This window comes from Accipiter gentilis, chromosome 8 (genome assembly GCF_929443795.1).
Source record: "Accipiter gentilis chromosome 8, bAccGen1.1, whole genome shotgun sequence".
Taxonomy (NCBI): domain Eukaryota; kingdom Metazoa; phylum Chordata; class Aves; order Accipitriformes; family Accipitridae; genus Astur; species Astur gentilis.
This window is the reverse complement of record NC_064887.1, coordinates 21,151,101-21,170,180: the sequence shown is the minus strand read 5'-3', so window position 1 is coordinate 21,170,180 and position 19,080 is coordinate 21,151,101. Positions and strand designations below refer to the sequence as shown.

Genomic DNA, 19,080 nt, shown 5'->3' with positions numbered 1-19,080 from the left:
CTATAAATAAATGTCAGCCAATAAGGACTTTTGGGTTTTGAGAAAACAATCAAGAGTGGCAAAAAATGGTGGCATACAGATACTCACAGATAAGACAGATCTACAGCATTGCCATTTGTGCTCCTTTCCTCATCGGTTAAGCTGTTTATTATTGCCTCATTTGTATTATCTGCAGACTAGCTATATTGAAGAATGCCTCAGAACAAAGGGAGCAAAACCATTTCACAGCATTACACGCGCGTGCAGGTAGAGTGATACAAGAAAAGCTTACAAGAGTCTTCTCTTCCCCAGTAGCTTCCCTGCTTTTGCACCCTGTATATCCTGTTCTCTCTAATCCTTTCCTTTGCATTTGTTTTGGTATGAGTTATATGAATACACAGGTTATTCAGCAACCTTATTTTCAAGTGCCAGTACCATTAAAAGATCATGAGTTATGTAAGCTACAGACTACAAACATGAAACTACAGTCATCTGTGATGTTCTTTTAGAAACATCTAAGGGTTTGTAAAAGTGCTTGTATTGAGGAGGTTTTTGAGAATGTGTATGTAATGTCAAATATGTATTGGTCATTGAAATTTCCCTTGTAGTTCTGATATGCCTTAAAATATCTGTTTTAGGTTTGCCAGAACCAAACAGAGACAGTATATTCCAAGGACTGAGAATGGATCAAGGATTCTACACATCTAAAGACTTCCTACCTTTGGTAGCAATGGCAAGTAAGCCAGGTGTGTGATACTATGTTTTTGTTGTAATCATGTTCAGTAAGTCATTAGCAGTTACTGATATATCAAAATGGACAGCTGTTTACACAGCAGCACGTCCAATTATGAAGCACCTCCCAGTGAATAGGTCTGGGGCAGGGTTTTCTCTTGGTGAGTTGCAACCTCAGGAGTGTGGTCAGGAAAGTCAGTCCTAGAGACTGTAAAGCAAATAGTCATATATAAAAATATAAGTACATGGGAAATCATTACCCCTAATAAGTTATGTTTGTTATTTTGAATTATATTCAAAAGATGTCATAAGCTTCTCATTTATATAAAGTATCTTGATATAAATAGTGTATATAAGATGGTCTGAAAAAATCTGATATTAAAGAATGTGTTGCCAACCCATATAAGCAGCTGCTTTGTATATTGTTGATAAATGATTTTACTTGATCCCAAGTCACATGCTGTATGTTTTACAGACACATTTAAGGGAGCACTAGTTCCTTACCCAAACAACTTACAGTCTAAGACTCAGAACAACTGTAGTATGCCAGGAGTTAGTAAGACAGCACTCAGTTCATAGGCACCAAATACAGTCTAGTTTTATGCTTTTACATCTTTGTTTTGAGTACAGATGGCTGTGTTTGCTCCCCAAGGAGTATAGCTGCTTTCAGTGGCCCTGAATGTGAAGTCATAAGCCCCAGATGGATGTATGAGATGGAGCTCGAGATTTCTATGCCATGTTCCCTCATGGTCTAGATTCCCCAATGTGTTGATAAAAAAGAAATTCCATGTACAGTTTTCTGGGCACATACTTAGTGCAATATGAGGTCTTGTACATAGGACCACATATTTAACCACACATATACCTTTTTTATCTACAATCTTATTTTCTTCTGAGCATTCAGAAATTTCTTTTAGTGTCATACAGGGTTGCCCCCGTATTTGGTAGACTTTCCATAAACAATGTGTTGAAGAATATATCTTCTGCAGCAAATCATTCTGCATATAAAAGTAAATTTTATGTAAAATACTTAGAAAGGGAAATTCTGCATCCCATTAGTCCCATCTCTCTGCTATTTTGATCAAGTGCTTATTCCTGTCTGTTTTCTTAAGCTCATAGTGACCTCAAATGGGTTGGGAGAAAAGGCTGGGGTTTGTTTGGTTTTCTTTTTAAGAAATAGATTTTTAAAAATGAAATAGATAAAGAATCTGAATTGCAAAACATTTGTGGATTAAAAAGGGAAAAATAAATCCTGCAAAAGAATGCCCTCTTGTAATAATTTGACTAAAAATACTTTATAGAATTCTGTGTGGACACGTAATAGTCATGTACTGTATGCCACCTGCCTACATGAGGATCCTATATATTGTGATCTGCATCTTTTAGAATGTTGCAAAGTAGCATTCTTGATTTGCCAGGATATGCAATGATATTTTTTTATATTAATTTTATGTCGTTGTTTAACCCCAGCCAGCAGCTAACCACCACACAGCTGCTTGCTCACTTGCCCCACCCAGTGGGATGGGGGAAAGAACTGAAAAAAAGTAAAATTCGTGGGTTAGGATAAAGACAGTTTAATGGGACAGAAAGGAAGAAAATAATAACAATAATAACAATAATAGTAATAATAATAATAATATGACAATAATAATAAAAGGATTGAAATATACAAAACAAGTGATGCACAATGCAATTGCTTGCCTCTCACTGACCGATGCCCAGTAGTTCCTGAGCAGTGATCGGCCCCTCCTGGCAAACTCCCCCCAGTTTATATACTGGGCATGATGTCACATGGTATGGAATACCCCATTGGCCAGTTTGGGTCAGCTGTCCTGGCTGTGTCCCCTCCCAACTTCTTGTGCCCCTCCAGCCTTCTTGCTGGCTGGGGATGAGAAGCTGAAAAATCCTTGACTTAGTCTAAACACTACTTAACACACTGTTGTTTTCAGTTGTTGCTATCAACATTATTCTCATACTAAATCCAAAACATAACACTATACCAGCTACTAGGAAGAAAATTAACTCTATCCCAGCTGAAACCATGACAGTCTACAATGAAAAAAAGGATGAACTTTGAAGAACTAACATTTTCTGACTGACAGTAATAGTAGCTCTTCGTTGTTGTCTGTTAATTAACATGGTCTCTTTTACTTAATTTCCTAGTGTCTGTCTGCAGCTGTAGCTACCTCTGGCTCTCTAAAGCATGGAATTTTAAAATAAAATATATGTGTCCTATATCCAGCTCCATCCTTTTTCTTTTTTTTTTACAATGACATTTCTCTAAATAATAGACATAATAGACTTATTCACAGTAAAATAGATATTCTGCCTGCTTACTAAGTTCTGAATACCACTTGTTAATATACTTTCCTCCAAAAGGGGTTCTCCTTGCAAATACATAGATGTGAATTTACTTTGGGAGTGGCCTTTTCACCGAAAGCAAAGTGAGCTGCTGTGACTGATCCATTCTAGACGAGTCCTGTAATGACACTCTGAGCTGCCATTACCCTGCTGCGCTTGTGCTTTTTCCACTGCTCAATTTACAATTTTTGTGAAGGATTAAGTTCATTAAAAATAAATGAGAAAAGTTTAGAGAAAATTTTAGAATAAGAAGCCTATTAAGTAAATAGTAAATGCAGTGCCATATAGGGGGGAAAATGATAGTATTTGCCATACATAAAGCATTTTAGAAATGGAGAGAGAATATGTGTATTAGGATGTTGTTTCTCACTCTGTTTATATGTCTAAATTGAAAGCATTGTTTACTTGAACGATACCTGTGTTTCTTCACAATTGCATGTGAAAATCTGCTGCTACTATAGCAGGATACTTGAGTTACAGTGCAATGATTAAATGGCCAGCTTAGCACCTCCTGAATGAAATTATCACAAGCTCATTGAGAATATAGTTTTATATTGTTTATGGCATTATTTTTTAAATTGCAATAATTTGTGTAATCAACAGTTGTATTTAAACTTGTGATAAAGTGCAGTCTCATACAAGCAACACACACAGTTCAGTTTTACTTAAGTATTTCTTGTATAATCAAATCATCAAATACAAGCTGTAGATGACGAACACATAATGTTGTCATTCTCTCCATGTAACTTTTTGCAAATTGTTTGTAGAAAGCCAATGTAGATTAAACGTTTTCTCCCACTGGAAGATCTAGGAATTACTGTAATAACAATATTCTTTCTGCCTCATGTTCAGCTGCTGTAGAGAACAGCCTCTGAGAACTGTGTCATTGCCAGAACAGTGTCAGTGCCTTGTAGAAAATTGACTGAGGGGACTATCTTTGAGAAACTATTACACAAAACTATCAACAACTGGTCATACCAAGTCTTATTCTTTATAATCTGTTAAAAGATGTTATTTTTTTTAACTGGGAGGATAATGAATATGAAAAGAGAGAAACTTACTTTTTGAATAAAAATATATCACATTGCTAATTTCAACCTGACAGGACCCACAATCCTACAAACGTGTTGTCATTTGAATTCTTTCCAGATAGAAAGGTGCAGCTGCTTAGAGTACTGACTATGAAATTATGTATATGAGCATATCTTAAAAACGGAAATAAAACTGTCTTTCAGTGAAGCAGAATAATTTGATAGTGACACTCCATGCTTGGAAACTGTAAGATGCAATTTTACACTGCTTTGAGTACAAGTACCTTTTGAGCTGTCATGCAGAAATGGTTTCTCTACTTGAAAATGGGGGTTTGCTTTCATCTTTCAGGGATGTGTGCCTGTCACTCTCCATTGCCATCAATACATGGAACTGTGATTGTACTTGGGGCAGGAGACACTGCTTTTGACTGTGCAACATCTGCTTTACGCTGTGGAGCTCGGCGTGTGTTTGTGGTCTTCAGGAAGGGATTCACTAATATCAGGGCCGTCCCAGAAGAGGTAAAACTAAATAACAGCATTTATGAGAAGGAATATTGGTTGTTATTTCTACAGGGCCTGAAAGTGTGCTATAGGTACTTAGAAGACATCTACTAAAGGTTTTGTTTATAAAATGCTCTTAAAATGTATAAATGTTTATTAATGATCTGAGGCCCACTTTATATAGTCTCTGTATAAATAATTTTCCTCTGTTGTACCCGTTTCCTGTAAAGTCAGAGAGGTGCTTTTGCATACAGGGGGTAGAATTTCTTGTAAATTAGAAATTACAGTAAAATTTTTAATCTTGGAAGCACCCCAGAGATCAAACAGCCATTTGAGTATTGTAGGTGACTCTTCAGGTCATGGTTAGATCCTAGAATGATACCTTCTGGCTGCTGTCTAATGAATCTCAGTGATCTTGACGTTGCCTTGGGAGCCTATAAAATCTTGTAAGAAAATTACTTACAGTGATTTTGGCTTTGAATCACTGCCAATGGCAATAAAGCAATGTCATTTATCACAGATTTCAGTGTTGAGTTTGATTTTTAGTTTGGCTTTGCACTTTGGCATTTATCAGGACATCTGCACATTTTGAAACTGACTCTGCTTCCTCAATATGTCTGTACTACAGGAGGTTTTTTTCAGATTAGATCTCCTTATTTTGGTGGTCTTTTTCCATTATCATTTATTTCGTACATACTTTACACTTTTGTATACTTGAGGATATCAGGACATGTAATGCATCTTTATAATGAGATTTATGGTAGTTTGGTCATCTCTTTCAAGAAGGTGGGCATCTTAGAGATCTTGTAGAAGGGGAATAGAAGTGCAAAAAAAGTAATAGAGGGTCTCTTGATGAATAATTTACTTCTGTTGCACTTACATTTAAGAATCTAGACACAATGAGATTACTGAAGCCATTGAACAGACAGACTCATGTGCTATTCAGATTCTTACTAATCAAGAATCAGCTGTCACTCTGAACCAAAATCTTTGTTAGCAGCCTGGGTAAATTCCTAAAAGTTGTCAGTGTTTGTACTCATACTATCATGCAGTGGCCTTGAAAAAAAGTAAAATAAAAGTAGCTTCAGCTAGTAATGGCCATGCTAGAATGATGTCAGGTTAGATATTACATATTCAAAAAAGTTGTCGTGTAAACTTAGACAATCAAATCCTGAAGATTTTGCTAAGACAAAATGCTGTTTGACTTCAGCAGGTTTACCACAGGAGAGATTCAGAAGATCTTAAGTATGGATTGTCACTCAGAATACTGTTGTTTGCATGTGGTGGTCAGCATTTAATAACATCTTAAAATGACAGTAAACAGAAATTAGGGCATATACTTAATTAATACTAGGCCTCTTCTTAAAAGACACAGTTGCATAAGGTAACTCTTTTGCCCTTGAAGGAGTTATACCTATTAAAACTAACAGAGAACAATAAGAAAATATATTGGAGAAATATTTACATTGCAAATTTACCTAGTATCACTGTCTAGAATTGCTTTATTTAATAGCACGGAAGGCTCTGAAGTTGGTATTAAGATGACTGTATACCGTACACAGGTGACTTCTACTACAGAAGAATGCGTGGTAGCATCTTGAGTCAAAAAATGTTGGGGTTTTTGTTTGTTTGTTTTTTCATAAAAACACAACAATGTTCAAGTTATATATTTCATTGCTTCTACTCTACAGATGGAACTTGCAAAAGAAGAGAAGTGTGAATTTCTGCCTTTCCTCTCCCCTCGGAAAGTTGTACTTAGAGGTGGACAAATTGTTGCAATGGAGTTTGTTCGAACCGAACAAGACAATGAAGGAAACTGGAAAGAAGATGAGGATCAGGTTGTCCGTCTGAAAGCTGATGTGGTGATCAGTGCCTTTGGCTCCGTTTTAAGTGACAATAAAGGTAACCCTGCCTAATGCATTCTGTAAATGCTGATTGTTATTTTAGCTGCAGCCGTTTCTTGTCCTTTGACAGTTTTGTGAAATGAGTCCTCTAGAGGTTACACAGTTTGTGACTGCTGGTCCTTCACAGGAATTTCTTTGTCCTTTAGGTATACCTCTTAGAACAAAACTTGAGGCTCTGATAACAAAGTAGTTTTCTGTACATCATTGTATAGAGCAGGAACTCAGATTAGAGGTACAGTTGCTCAGTATATGTCTTTTTTCCTCTCAATGCAAATGGGATCTCAAAGAATACTCTTGGGGATTTCTTCTGGTCTCACTAATTAACTTTAGAAAAACTCATTATACTATACCTTTGAACTGGTCTGATCTGATCTTTGAAACTTTTTTTTTTTAACCTATTAAATTAAGCAAGAATTAGGACAGATTCATTATTGTGGTTCAGCTGGACTGGGTATCACTCATTTCTTGTGCATACGCAATAAAACTAAGCTTTGGTCTTAAAAATTAACAATTACATAGTTCCATATTAAAGATACAGAAATTGCCATAGAGATGGCATTTCAGAGATTGAACAAATTGTCTGGCTGTAGCAGAAAGAGAGCTGAAGAACACGAGTACAACTAAAAACATGGGAACTGAGTAGAGCTCAGACTGTTCTCTGACACTAGGTTAGATTTAAAGAGTTCAGACACATACATCAGATGTGCCTCAAAAGTAAAAAACACTGACTCAGCAGAAGACAGATTGATAAAATGAATAGATCTTCAGCCTGGAGACGCTCATCAACATTAGCAGATTCTGAAAGCCTTAGTGATCGATGTGCCTACCTCTCCAGGGCATGGTCATGCCAGCCAATTAACTCATGACATGTTGTCATGGTCCTTTGGGTATAAATGCTCTGACAGAGGACTTGGCAAGTGCCTCAGAGTGCACGTGGCCAGAAAATTTGGTAGTTAGATGCTGGTTCTGCCATTGCAAGGGGAATTTCAAAATTTCTTAACATAACATGGTTTTGTGAATCTTTTCAATCAAGGAAAATCATAAATCTAAAATAATCTAAGAAGAGTCTAGTAGCATTTGTGGTCATACCTCAGAAAAATGTATGACTTCTCAGATCTGCATTTTCTGTGTATGCCTCATAGATAACACTTTTAAACGAAGTTAAAGAAATGAGTTTTCTGATAGTAAGATTTTCTAGAGTTACTGGTAAAATTATACAAAAAGTGTACTCAATTCACAGGAAGACAAAACATTAGTTAATGAAAATAAATTATAGGTCCCATTGAAGAATTTTAGAGTATAGCTGCTAGCAGAGTCGTCTGTAATCTGAATGAGCTACTCGGTGCTTCCTGTTCACCAGTCCAGTTGTCGATAAAGTTAAACCATCATATAGCCATGAGAAGAGTCTAAACACTCCTACAGTAAAAAAGAAGGATCGACCTGGTTCCCTGAGGAACATGTGAAGTTAATTCCAGGAGCATTCCTAGCTTATGTGTGTTACTATTCCTTTGGGATAGGTTCACGCAGCTTAGGCTGTTATCTAGACAGCAACTGCACCCAGCTACGTACAGTGCTTCCTCCTGCCCTGCAGTTGCCTTCTGCTCTATAGGACACAGGAGGTGCAGCCTACATCTCTTTGAGAGAACAGACTCCCATTCCACTTGGAGATGTATTGCTGTACAAAGACTCTGGCATCTGCGTTGGTCATGTTTTAGGGCTCAGTCTTAACCTTCAGGAAGCGGGGAGAAAATTAAGAATTTTTTTTAATCTTTAGGAGATTCATGAATTATTCCAATGGTGGAGTTTACTTGACTGAGAATTTTAGAAAGTTTTGTTGTTGCTGTTTTTAAAACCCTCTGTTTAAGTTTTTTGGAAGGTTTTCTAGAACCTCATGTGGTAAATCAAATATTAGCCTGTGCAATCAGTATGTTTTGTTGTGATTCATAGACCCTGTGATAAAGGAGTGATTCTGTTTTCTCCCACATTAAAAACTGCTTCAGCTAAAAAGTTGAACTTACTGTGTTGCTTAGCCATAATACTGTGCCAGTCTTATATCTCCTAGTACGCATTCACTGTCTAAATTAGGTGTTGTGAGGATTTTAAATAGGAACATAAAATAGGAGGGGAACAAAGTCATGCAGTGAGCTAATCATGAAAGAATAGAGTCATTTACCTTGAGGGTGAGCAATACACCTCATTTTCACACTGTATTTTTGGTGAAACTGCTGTTAGAATAGCAATCAAATAACAAGGAAAAAGGCAAGGCATTTGTTTTGGATGTTGTGAAAGTGAAAAGAAACTAAGACATGAGGAAATAAAGTGTTTATTTTGAGCATACCATTTCAGTTGCTTTTAAATCTCTCTTTTTTGACTAAGCTGTCTTAATGAAAGTCAAATTTGCTTTTCACCATTGAGCTGGATTACAACCAAATCTCCAGGCTACCTCGACATACATAACAAAAAGAAATGAAAAAAAAAAAACAAACCCAAACCAACAAAAGCATCTTATCTTCTTAGTGTTTTGGGGGTTTTTAAAAAACGAAGTGCATTTTTGTATTCAAGAGAGAGAGGGAGATTTAAGTATTCTCCACCAAAAGATGGACATGAAAATAGTGGAGGTACTTAAAACTGGACAATGCCATGAGCAAACCGATCTGACTTGGAACTTGATCTAACTTTGAAGAAGGGGATGGTCTAGGTGACCTCCAGAGCGCCCTTCTAGTCTGAATTATTTTATGGCTGAATGACTTAGATGCAGGTTGAATAAATGTGTTAATGGTTGCTCATGCAAAAAGCTCTATCAATTGACTTAATTCATAAGGCACCTCAGGGAACTGCAAATGCAGTATTGATAAGGGCTAAGCTAGCAGGATATGTCCTATTTGTTATTAATATTGTTAAATGCTGATGCTACTGATAGAAGAATAAAGAAAATACTACGAAAACCAGAGGGATTAAAATCAGACTTAGCCCCAGTTCAGCAAAGTCTTCAGGGCAGCCTTGATGCTCATGTTTTAAAGTTTTTTTTAATAAGACATAAGCATGTGGGTGGCTGCTGTTGTGAGCAGAAATAGCTCATAGGTTAGAAAGCTTTTTCTAGTCTATTATCCTCAACATGGTGTTTCTTATTCTTGGACGTTAACTGTTAAATTTGCAACTGAAATTCCATGTGCTCACAGTAGGTATTTAGTCTTTTTTTGTTTTGTTAAAATAAAATGCTGATTGTGTTTTCAAGCAACAGTTCTAGTAGGTATTCATCCTCCCATTGGGAACCATGTAAATCCATAATTAATTTAAAAAAATGGACTCCTAAGTCCATTTTATGCTCGGGAAGTTGCTAACAGACAAAACAGGAGAGTTGCCTTCTAGACTATTTTAAGAACATTACCACTTTACTGAAACCAATAAAAAAACCCCCAACAAATTGTTCAAATCAAACTACTACAGATGGAGTAAGAAAAATGTTTTGCTTCTTGTTGAAAAAAAACATTTTGCAAGCACAAGCTTCTTTTTTTTACTGCGTAGCTTGCCAAAGCCTTCAAGCCATCATAACTGACCCACATAAAGAGCTGTGAGAGAATTTTGTACCTTTCCTCGTGTTCCTGCTCTTTTGCTTGGTTTGTTATTTTGGAGGCCTATGACATATTAGTGAATTACTGAAATATCTTCTGTCACTATTCCAAATTGCAACTACTCAATATATACAAATGTAATTCTGTGTACTCCCTATCACTGCGTACAGCCTCAACATCCATCTTAACACCAGTCCAGTTGGTTTTAAAGTCTAAACATTGAACAACCATTTTCTTATCTATTTTGTTCTGTTAAGCAAAAGGGAACAATATTTTTGGACTGCAAAATTTTGCACTGGAACAAATGTTCTTGCTCTGATCTATTTTCCTGAATTTCTGAGGAGAAACAATGGAGAAATTATGGAAAATAGTACACTTGTTCAAAACACACTACAAAATGCAGTGCAGGACAGGGGACTGAGGCAGGATAGGGGACTGGCAATGTAAGTTTAGTTCAACACTGTTTAGCAGGCAACAGTAAAGAGGAAGCATTCCCATTTACCAGAACACTGAATCTTAGCATGATAATGTCGTATAATATATTATGCTGTACATTTATTTTCCTGGAGAGACAAAAAAGGGGCATGCAAAATGTTTTGGGTTTGCATGGCAAGGTTTTGATAGTGGGGAGGGCTACAGGGGTGGCTTTCTGTGAGAAGATGCCAGAAGCTTCCCCTGTGTCCGACAGAGCCAGTGCCAGCCAGCTCCAAGGCAGACCCACCGCTGCCCACGGCTGAGCCCATCAGTGATGGTGGTAGTGCCTCTGGGGTAACGTATTTAAGAAGGGGGGAAAAAACTGCAGCCAAAGAGAGGAGTGAGAGTATGTGAAAGAAACAACTCTGCAGACACCAAATGAAGGACGGGGAGGAGGTGCTCCAGGCACCAGAGCAGAGATTCCCCTTCAGCCCATGGGGAAGACCACGGTGAGGCAGGCTGTCCCCCTGCAGCCCAGGGAGGTCTACGGTGGAGCAGATATCCACCTGCAGCCCAGGGAGGACCCCACGCTGGAGCAGGTGGATGCCTGAAGGAGACTGTGACCCCGTGGGAAGCCCATGCTGGAGCAGGCTCCTGGCAGGACCTGCGGATCTGTGGAGAGAGGAGCCCACGCTGGAGCAGGTTTGCTGGGAGGACTTGTGACCCCGCAGGGGACCTGCACTGGAGCAGTCTGCACCTGAAGGTCTACACAGCATGGAAGGGACCCACGCTGGAGCAGTTCATGAAGAACTGCAGCCCATGGGAAGGACCCACATTGGAGAAATTCATGGAGAACTGTCTCCCATGGGAGGGACCCCACGCTGGAGCAGGGGAAGAGTGTGAGGGGTCCTTCCCAAGGAGGAAGGAGCGGCAGAGACAACATGTGATGCACTGACCTCAACTCCCATTCCCCGTCCCCCTGTGCTGTTGTGGAGGAAGGAGGCAGAGAATTCAGGAGTGAAGTTGAGCCCATGAAGAAGGGAGGGGTGGAGGGAAGGTTTTTTAACATTTGATTTTATTTCTCATTATCCTTGTCTGATTTGATTGGTAATAAATTAAATTAATTTTTTTCCCCAAGTTGAGTCTGTTTTGCCCGTGATGGTAATTGCTGAGTGTCCTTAACTCGACCCATGAGCCTTTCATTATATTTTCTCTCCCCTGTCCAGCTGAGGAGGGGGAGTGATAGAGCAGCTTTGGTGGGCATCTGGCATCCAGCCAGGGTCAACCCACCACAGAAAAATACCCAAGCCAACTCCAAATACTGCCTTTGCAAAACCCCCCAGAAACAGTAGGCTATTAGTGAGCAAAAATATGTTTTATTAAATCTTTGGTAGAAGCTAGGTATTGCATGGTAACTGAAGGGCAAAATTTTATTTCACATTTCTGGGTATCGGTCACAACTTTCAGATACTGTGCTTTTACTTTTAGTATGATGGTCATCTCGCTTGGAAACTGCAGCAGCAAACCCCAGAAGGCTTCCTAGAGTATAACTACTGTCCCCCCAGTATAGTTCAACGTACAGCAAAGATAAATTAGCCCAAGTAGTTTCCAATTTTATTATTTAACCCACTCCTAATTAATACTTATTTCTATAGATTGAGAAGCATTTGCTAGGGAAAAAGGGAAAAAGCTTGCAGAGCTCTGACCTCCTAAGTGAAAAATATTTTAGTTTTCCTTTGTACAAATCCAGAACTTGAAATGCTACAGAAGCCAGTGAACCTGCAAGGAATGTTGACTTTCTTCACACAACCTGCTCAGACAGCTAGGTAACTTCAGCCTCAAAGCACTGAAGCCTTGAATATCTAATGAAAGACTAGGAGGGAGGAAGAGAGGTGGCTGTGATGCCCTAGCTGGGAGTGCCCACAGGGGTGACCTGGTGTCTCCCTGGTAGCAGAACATCTGCCTCACACACCCAGAATAGACTTTTAGGCACCAGACTTTTTTTAAAATTGTTATATAAACCTGAAATTTATATAGATTCCTAGTGAAATAGGTAGGAGTTTTCCTGCTGAGTCATTTGGAATAGGATTTTTCTCCACAAATAGGTTTACTGCATGAGTTTGAGTGCAGCAGTTCCACACCCTGAAATGATTACCAGTTTCAATATGTAAAAGTGGTGGGCTTCATGATGACTTCTAACCCCCTGTTAACTTAGAGCAGGAATTCTGCTCTTTCACCTGATAGACACATTTGCTTGCTGGTGACAGGCAGAAAACAAAATCAGTCAGTACCAGCTTGCAGCAGGAGCCTCTCCTAGCATACCTGGACTCAACTTTATCCATTCAAACCACTTTTTAATCCTGGTTCAGTATGCTAGTGGGGCAGAGACTGGGGGAAGCATGATTGTGCCCTTCTTTATTTGTTGGGCATTTAGAGTGGGCAGTGTCAGCAGTTAATCGTCTATTGGTGCATGTGACAACTGTTACAGTATATTTGTATTTTTCTGAAGTATTGCTACTATTCACTGTAAAGGAATTCTTTAAGATGGATATCAAAAATAACATTAATGAGCTACTAAAGCTAAAATTACAGGAACTTATGAAATTGGTTAAACATAAAAACCATTAAACTGTTTATTGAAGCTTCACAGATATACTGCAGCTAATGAGCATTTCTGCTATTTAAATAAGCCCAAATTGAACACACATTACATGGATACATAATTAGTCATGGCAGTCAAACACACACAGACTCACTTTTAAAGCTTTATTTGACGAATCTTTTCCATTTGATTAGTTTTGTTAATTAAAATATTTTTCCTGTATTCACTTATATTTTAATATTGTTTTTGCAAGTGCTATAATTTGCTGCTGCTTTTCCATTTATGTTTGTTTGCTCTCTGAATATAGCAAATTTGGAATATATATTCAGAACTGTCCTTTGTTTGGTGTTATTTGTATTAGTATCACTTGATAGCATCAGAACAATTCAATTGTACATTGACTTTCATCCAGAAGGATCTTTTCAAATTATATATAATATCTCACCAGCATATGGAGGAGAAGGCAGCACAGCCACAGGATTGTACTTTTAATTTTCAAGAGCAAAGCTATGTTAGTTTCAAACTTTAAAGGATGTGAGGATGCAGGGATTTAAAAGACACTCTTTTCTTTACCCCTGTCCCAAATCATGCACCAACAAAAACATGTGCTATCTAGTTTGCTTATTGTTCAGTGTCAAACAGCAAATCAGGGAACTGACAGTTGGGGTCACCTCCTGTCAAGCTCAGGTTTGGCTCTTAGACCCTCTCTCACCTCTTACAGGGGCAGAGAAGGGACTTCCCTTTGTGAAGACCAAAATTCTTCCCCTTCTTTATGCAGGTGGTCTAGGAGGTGGTCCCTTCAGCCTCACAGTTGCTCCGGGTACCAGATCCAAATTGTGAGGACGTTAGGAACTCTTATATAAGATGCTTTTAAATCATGCCCTTATTTTAACTTAACCTAAATCTTGGAGATTATAAAGACAGAAGGAAATAGCTGCTGGATACCATGTCAACCTTGCCACCAGCGAAACGGTCTTTCCCAATTTTAAAAACACTGATCAGGCAGACAAATCTCCAGGCCCTGGGGAGATGTTTCAGGTGAAAGTATGTTGGGCATTCTTTGCACTCAAAAAGCTTCTTGTATAATTATGTCCAGGCAGGTATTTTAGCACAAAACAATCCAAAGATAGATTTGAGAAATGTAATAGATCCAGGATAACAGAGGTAATACCCTATTTTTCCACAGGATGAAATAAGTAGTCAGAACTTCCAGTTTTACATCATTTCTTCTGAAAAACTACATCTCTGATAGCACATTGCCCTCTAACACCTTTACTGTGGTTCAGTCCTGTCTCAGAGAAACAAAAGTCATCTATTAAATCCCTGATACCAAATCCTGCAGCACTGAGTTTTCCCCTGGGTTTTTTCCAAACATGTCTTTACAAGCCTGTACGTATTTAGCTTGCGAGAACTGTCTAGACCACATGCTGAGATGGTACCACTGCATGCAATAAGTTATCCTATATATGACAAATATAAGACAATCAAAAGCTTTCTTGAAGTACAGACAATCTGGAACATAAAGAGAAAGTTAATGTTTTGATTCTTAATAAATTGGCTATCAGCCATTATCAGCACTTTCCTTTTTAAAAAAAAAGATACCAAAAAAAACCCAAACCCAAACAAGCAAACCAAGGACCTCTTTTTCCACACTGAAAAATATCTCAGTCTGAAGGTTGTGTTTGGTGTGATCTTTCAGTAATTTAAGTATTTTTAAAGGAAACCATTTTGTAAGTTTTTGATGCTGTTACTATGCAAATATTATTTTTGCCAAGTTAAGCCACAAGTATATGTGGGGTGGGAGGGATTGTGCAAGCAATAGGTCTTGAAGATAAATTAAATACTTCTAATAGGAGAACCTGCTACAGTCTTTCAGCTTAGAACTGTCATCTGTGATTCTGGCTTCTGAACCAGTTGCAAAAAAATACTTTGGATTTGAGTCCTCTGGATATATGTTTATGTATGCCAAGGGTGAGGAGGAGAGCGTAGATGGGACAAGTAGGTGACAATGTTTGTGCCTTGCTTCCTATTTTATTATTTTGCCCCTAATTATAAACAGCCCCTGCTTTGAAATACACTTCTAATATATGATTTGGAGGTGAAGGGAGATACAGAGTCTGGGAAGAAAATTCCATCACGATGATGTGCAAGAAAGATGCATTTGAAGCTTCCTGTATACTCAGGCATGCGTTGGGGCAATACTGTGACTTTGCCCTCGTACTGGAGAAATATTCTTGTCTTAAACTGGCAGGTTTCTCTTTTACATATATGACAGCACAACTACATCAGTTTAATTGACCTTAGCAATCTGCATCTGCTAGTGGTACGTCCCTAAGGGATATTGCAATTTTAACCTACATTTTATTGCAGAATCTTCAGTTCCTGTAGACAAAGGTATATAAAACCCTCTCATTTTGATATATGCCATCAACATTTGCTAAAAATATGATTCTCTTTGTGAAGCTACTTTAAAGTGTCTTTGCGATTGTAATAAAATAATTTAAAAATGCAGAATAAAAATTATGTTAATATAGAGCAGGAATATTTTTTCCTGAGCATTTATGTGTATTTAATGCCATTTGTATAATCCCATGCAGTATAAAAAATTACTTTTTTATTTTCACATCTACTTTTTTTTTAAGGACAATAATAGTTCATGTGCAGAAAGCCTATATGTGCTGTTTACTGACATGAAAAAAGTTAGGATATCTTAATGAATGCTCTAAAAAAAGTCAGAAATTGCAGTGAAAAAGATACAAAATCTATTGTCTTTATGTAAGCATTTCATTTTGATTGTGTTTTTATGGTTTTATTCTTAATATACGTAACAAGTTTCAAAGTGAGCCCTACTTTCAGGATATTCTGAGTTTAAATATAAAGTCAGGATAGTTTTGACTTTATTGAAACATATCTTTTTCAGAATTAAATTTCTTTAAAACCAACACACTTTGTCAAAGCCAAATCTTTGGTAGCATAACATTTCCTGGTGGGAAAATGTTCCATCTGAAAATTTTGAGTCAGGTTTAATAATGACCTGTCAGAAAGTAGCAGAGTATCATTTCTGTTTTGAGGGTTAATGAATGTGGGAAGTAAATTATGGAGATCTAAATGAATTTCTAGAAATTGTAACAGAAACATTCTTTTTTGTCAAAAATAGTATGCTGCATATTAAGTTGCACAAAGGAGTATATGGTAGGTTACTCAAGAGAATAACATGTTGATATGGTAAGTGCAGTACAAAGCTATGGGTGGAGGAAGAGGAATAAAATTTGTTTTTCCTTTCTTAATATTGTTCATTAATAAGATTTTCAGAAGTGCTGGACTTTTTCCCTGGGAGATGAGCGATGCCACTGAGAATGACTTTGTGAATCCCAGCTTCTGGGATATGCAGTGTGTTCTCAGGGAGTGACCAGAAGAACATTAGCACCAATTATTTCTTGAGCCTGTGTCAAGTCAGTCACTTCTTGTGACACTTGTGTACCTTTATTTTGTGTGCAAGTCTGGCTTTGCAGGCACACAGGAACTGGTTACTTTTCTGATGCTACTAAACTGTGGTTCCATGTAGTGTATGCTGTTTTTCTGTCTGAGTCCTGTTTGTAATTACATACCTCCACTAGCTCAACAAAAGTGTTTATGTATGTAAAAAAAAATTTTCATTTTTACTGTAAATTTACATTTAAGTAAGTTAAAGAACTTGGAACTGCTTTTCTAATTGTTATCAGTGTATATCTGACAGATTCTAGCAACAGTGGTTTTTTTTCTTCTTTTAACATATTTGTCCTCCACTTTAATTACAGTCAGAGAGGCCATGGCACCTATCAAGTTTAACAGATGGGGTCTTCCTGAAGTAGATCTGGAAACTATGCAAACAAGTGAACCCTGGGTTTTTGCAGGGGGTGACATTGGTGGTCTTGCTAACACTACAGTGGAATCAGTAAATGATGGAAAACAAGCTTCCTGGTACATGCACAGATACATACAGGTGACTTTTTAAAAATATTTTTCTCTTTCCCATTTCTATCTGGGTTTAGATACTTTAAAAAAATAATTTCATTGTGGTTTAGATTAAATGTACAAGTTTTGAGAAACTAATACGTAGATTATCTGGTGATTTGAACATTACAGATTCATTCAGCTTGGATCACATGCTTGAGTTTGGGTAGTTGAACCCAGTTTTCTTACATTATCTTAACACCGAAATCCAAGCAACATTTTCTTGGCCCCAGCTCTGAATTATGCTCAAGGGTAGGAAGCTTCCCTGCACAATACACAGTGCAAGTAGAAGTCCTAATTGGGTAATTGCGGAAAAGAAGTGAGCCCATCAGTATTAAAACATAAAATCTCCCAATAGTGCATAAACTAAAAATTAAATATTGCCAGTGTTGTTACATAGGGAAGACATTTTTAGTGTACTAACAGTTTACAGAGTACTCATATTATCTACACTGGAACCAAAGGTTGCTCTGATGAGACTGATAAACTGGACACAAGAACCCAACAAAAAATAAACACTGAATGCACAGAGGAAAATAACACAAAGGAGAATTTACCTGAGAAATGTGAGTTTAAGGGTTACAGAACAGGGGTTCAAAAACCTGGTAACTGCATGTTCCCTTTTGGTGCTCCTTACATGTTGCTGACTGAGCACCTCTGCCCTAATTTTTCTAGTAAAAGAAAGAGCACAAAGTCTAGAGGAGCTGTAGAGGAACCTTCAGAGACAGGAGACACAGCCTGTGTGGAGAACCAGCTGACAAAGAGTGCGTTCATAGTGCAAGGAACTTTTTAGAAGCATGGTACATGATTCATTCTCCCACAAAAAGAGGTTTGAACAACTGAAGTTGGGGCTGTAACAGCTCGATGTCTTTCTCCCCCATCCATCTGCTCAAAGCCTCTCTGATTGCATGTTTGTGCAATTTCATGCTGTTGGGGTCTGATTTCACTTCCTAAAAATACTTCAACTGAAAGCTTGTTGTTAGTATCTGTGCATATTTTTTCTCACTTGTTCTAAAGCACTGTTTGTGTCCTGCCTTCTTAGACCCTATGAAAATGCTGAGTGTGAAACATCTTTAATCCCTGACCTGCTTGCTTAATTTCTCAGTGCACTGTGAATTTGGGTAACTGTGAGAGGGGGAGAGAGGGATATCTCCTGTTTGTCTCCTTCCTCTTTAACCTCTAGAAATACACACATCACTTAAAAACCTTCATCATCTTGCTTCCTCCTCAAAGCTTGCTTTTTTTTTTCCTTTCTGGAATGTATTTAATACTTTGGGAAAAATCTGAATAGTCATGGCTTGAGAATTAGAATTTTAAATCGAGCAAGCTTGTGATATTAGAGCATTTCCGTTACCCTTTGTAGGTTTCAAGGCAGCTTATTCAACCTTACAGTCTCACCAGGAAGCTAATGGGAAAGCCTTACAGCAATCTTCACAGGAAAGTTTCCAAATGTCAAGTGTCACCTTTCCAGCTGTTAGATGAATGGGTTGCCCAGGGGCATTTATTTGGATGTGCAGCCCTTGTAAAATCTGGTTGCTGTGGTTCAGAGTGCTGTAATTTGGCAATTTACTTCACCAGTGTTTGGACCTGGTAGAAATTTTAGTGACTGGAGGAGAGTTTGTTTTCTAAAGAAGCTGTTTAGAGAAGGATTGTATTACCATGATGTTTCTAGAGGTAGGTGTATGCATGTGCGCGCGCCTTTGTGTGCATGTGGGTGCACGTGTTCAATTCACAGCCCTGTATTCTGGAAACTTCCAATATCAAGTGAGAAAACACCCTTACACACTACCTTATTTTCTCTCTACTGTGAGATTCTAAGGCAAGCAACCTTCCTGTCATCTGAGTGTCTGAATTGAGTACACATAAAATTTTAAATAAATACATTGATACCATCTATCCATTTGCATTTTAGTTACAGGAATAGGTAGCCATTTCCAAAATTGCCAACTGTCTCAGAACCAGGATCTACCAATAATGCCATCAGCCTTTAG

The 19,080-nt window shown here is 37.9% G+C and overlaps 1 protein-coding gene across 2 annotated transcripts in view; it reads left to right on the top strand.

Moving 5' to 3' along the window:
* DPYD (dihydropyrimidine dehydrogenase) overlaps positions 1 to 19,080 on the top strand; it is a 374,453-nt gene that overhangs the window by 175,423 nt on the left and 179,950 nt on the right. For both annotated transcript variants that reach the window (XM_049808457.1, XM_049808458.1), the window contains 4 exons: positions 618 to 725; positions 4,453 to 4,622; positions 6,296 to 6,506; positions 16,894 to 17,078. In XM_049808457.1, the coding sequence (XP_049664414.1) occupies positions 618 to 725; positions 4,453 to 4,622; positions 6,296 to 6,506; positions 16,894 to 17,078 (674 nt within the window). The remainder of the gene's footprint in view (positions 1 to 617; positions 726 to 4,452; positions 4,623 to 6,295; positions 6,507 to 16,893; positions 17,079 to 19,080) is intronic.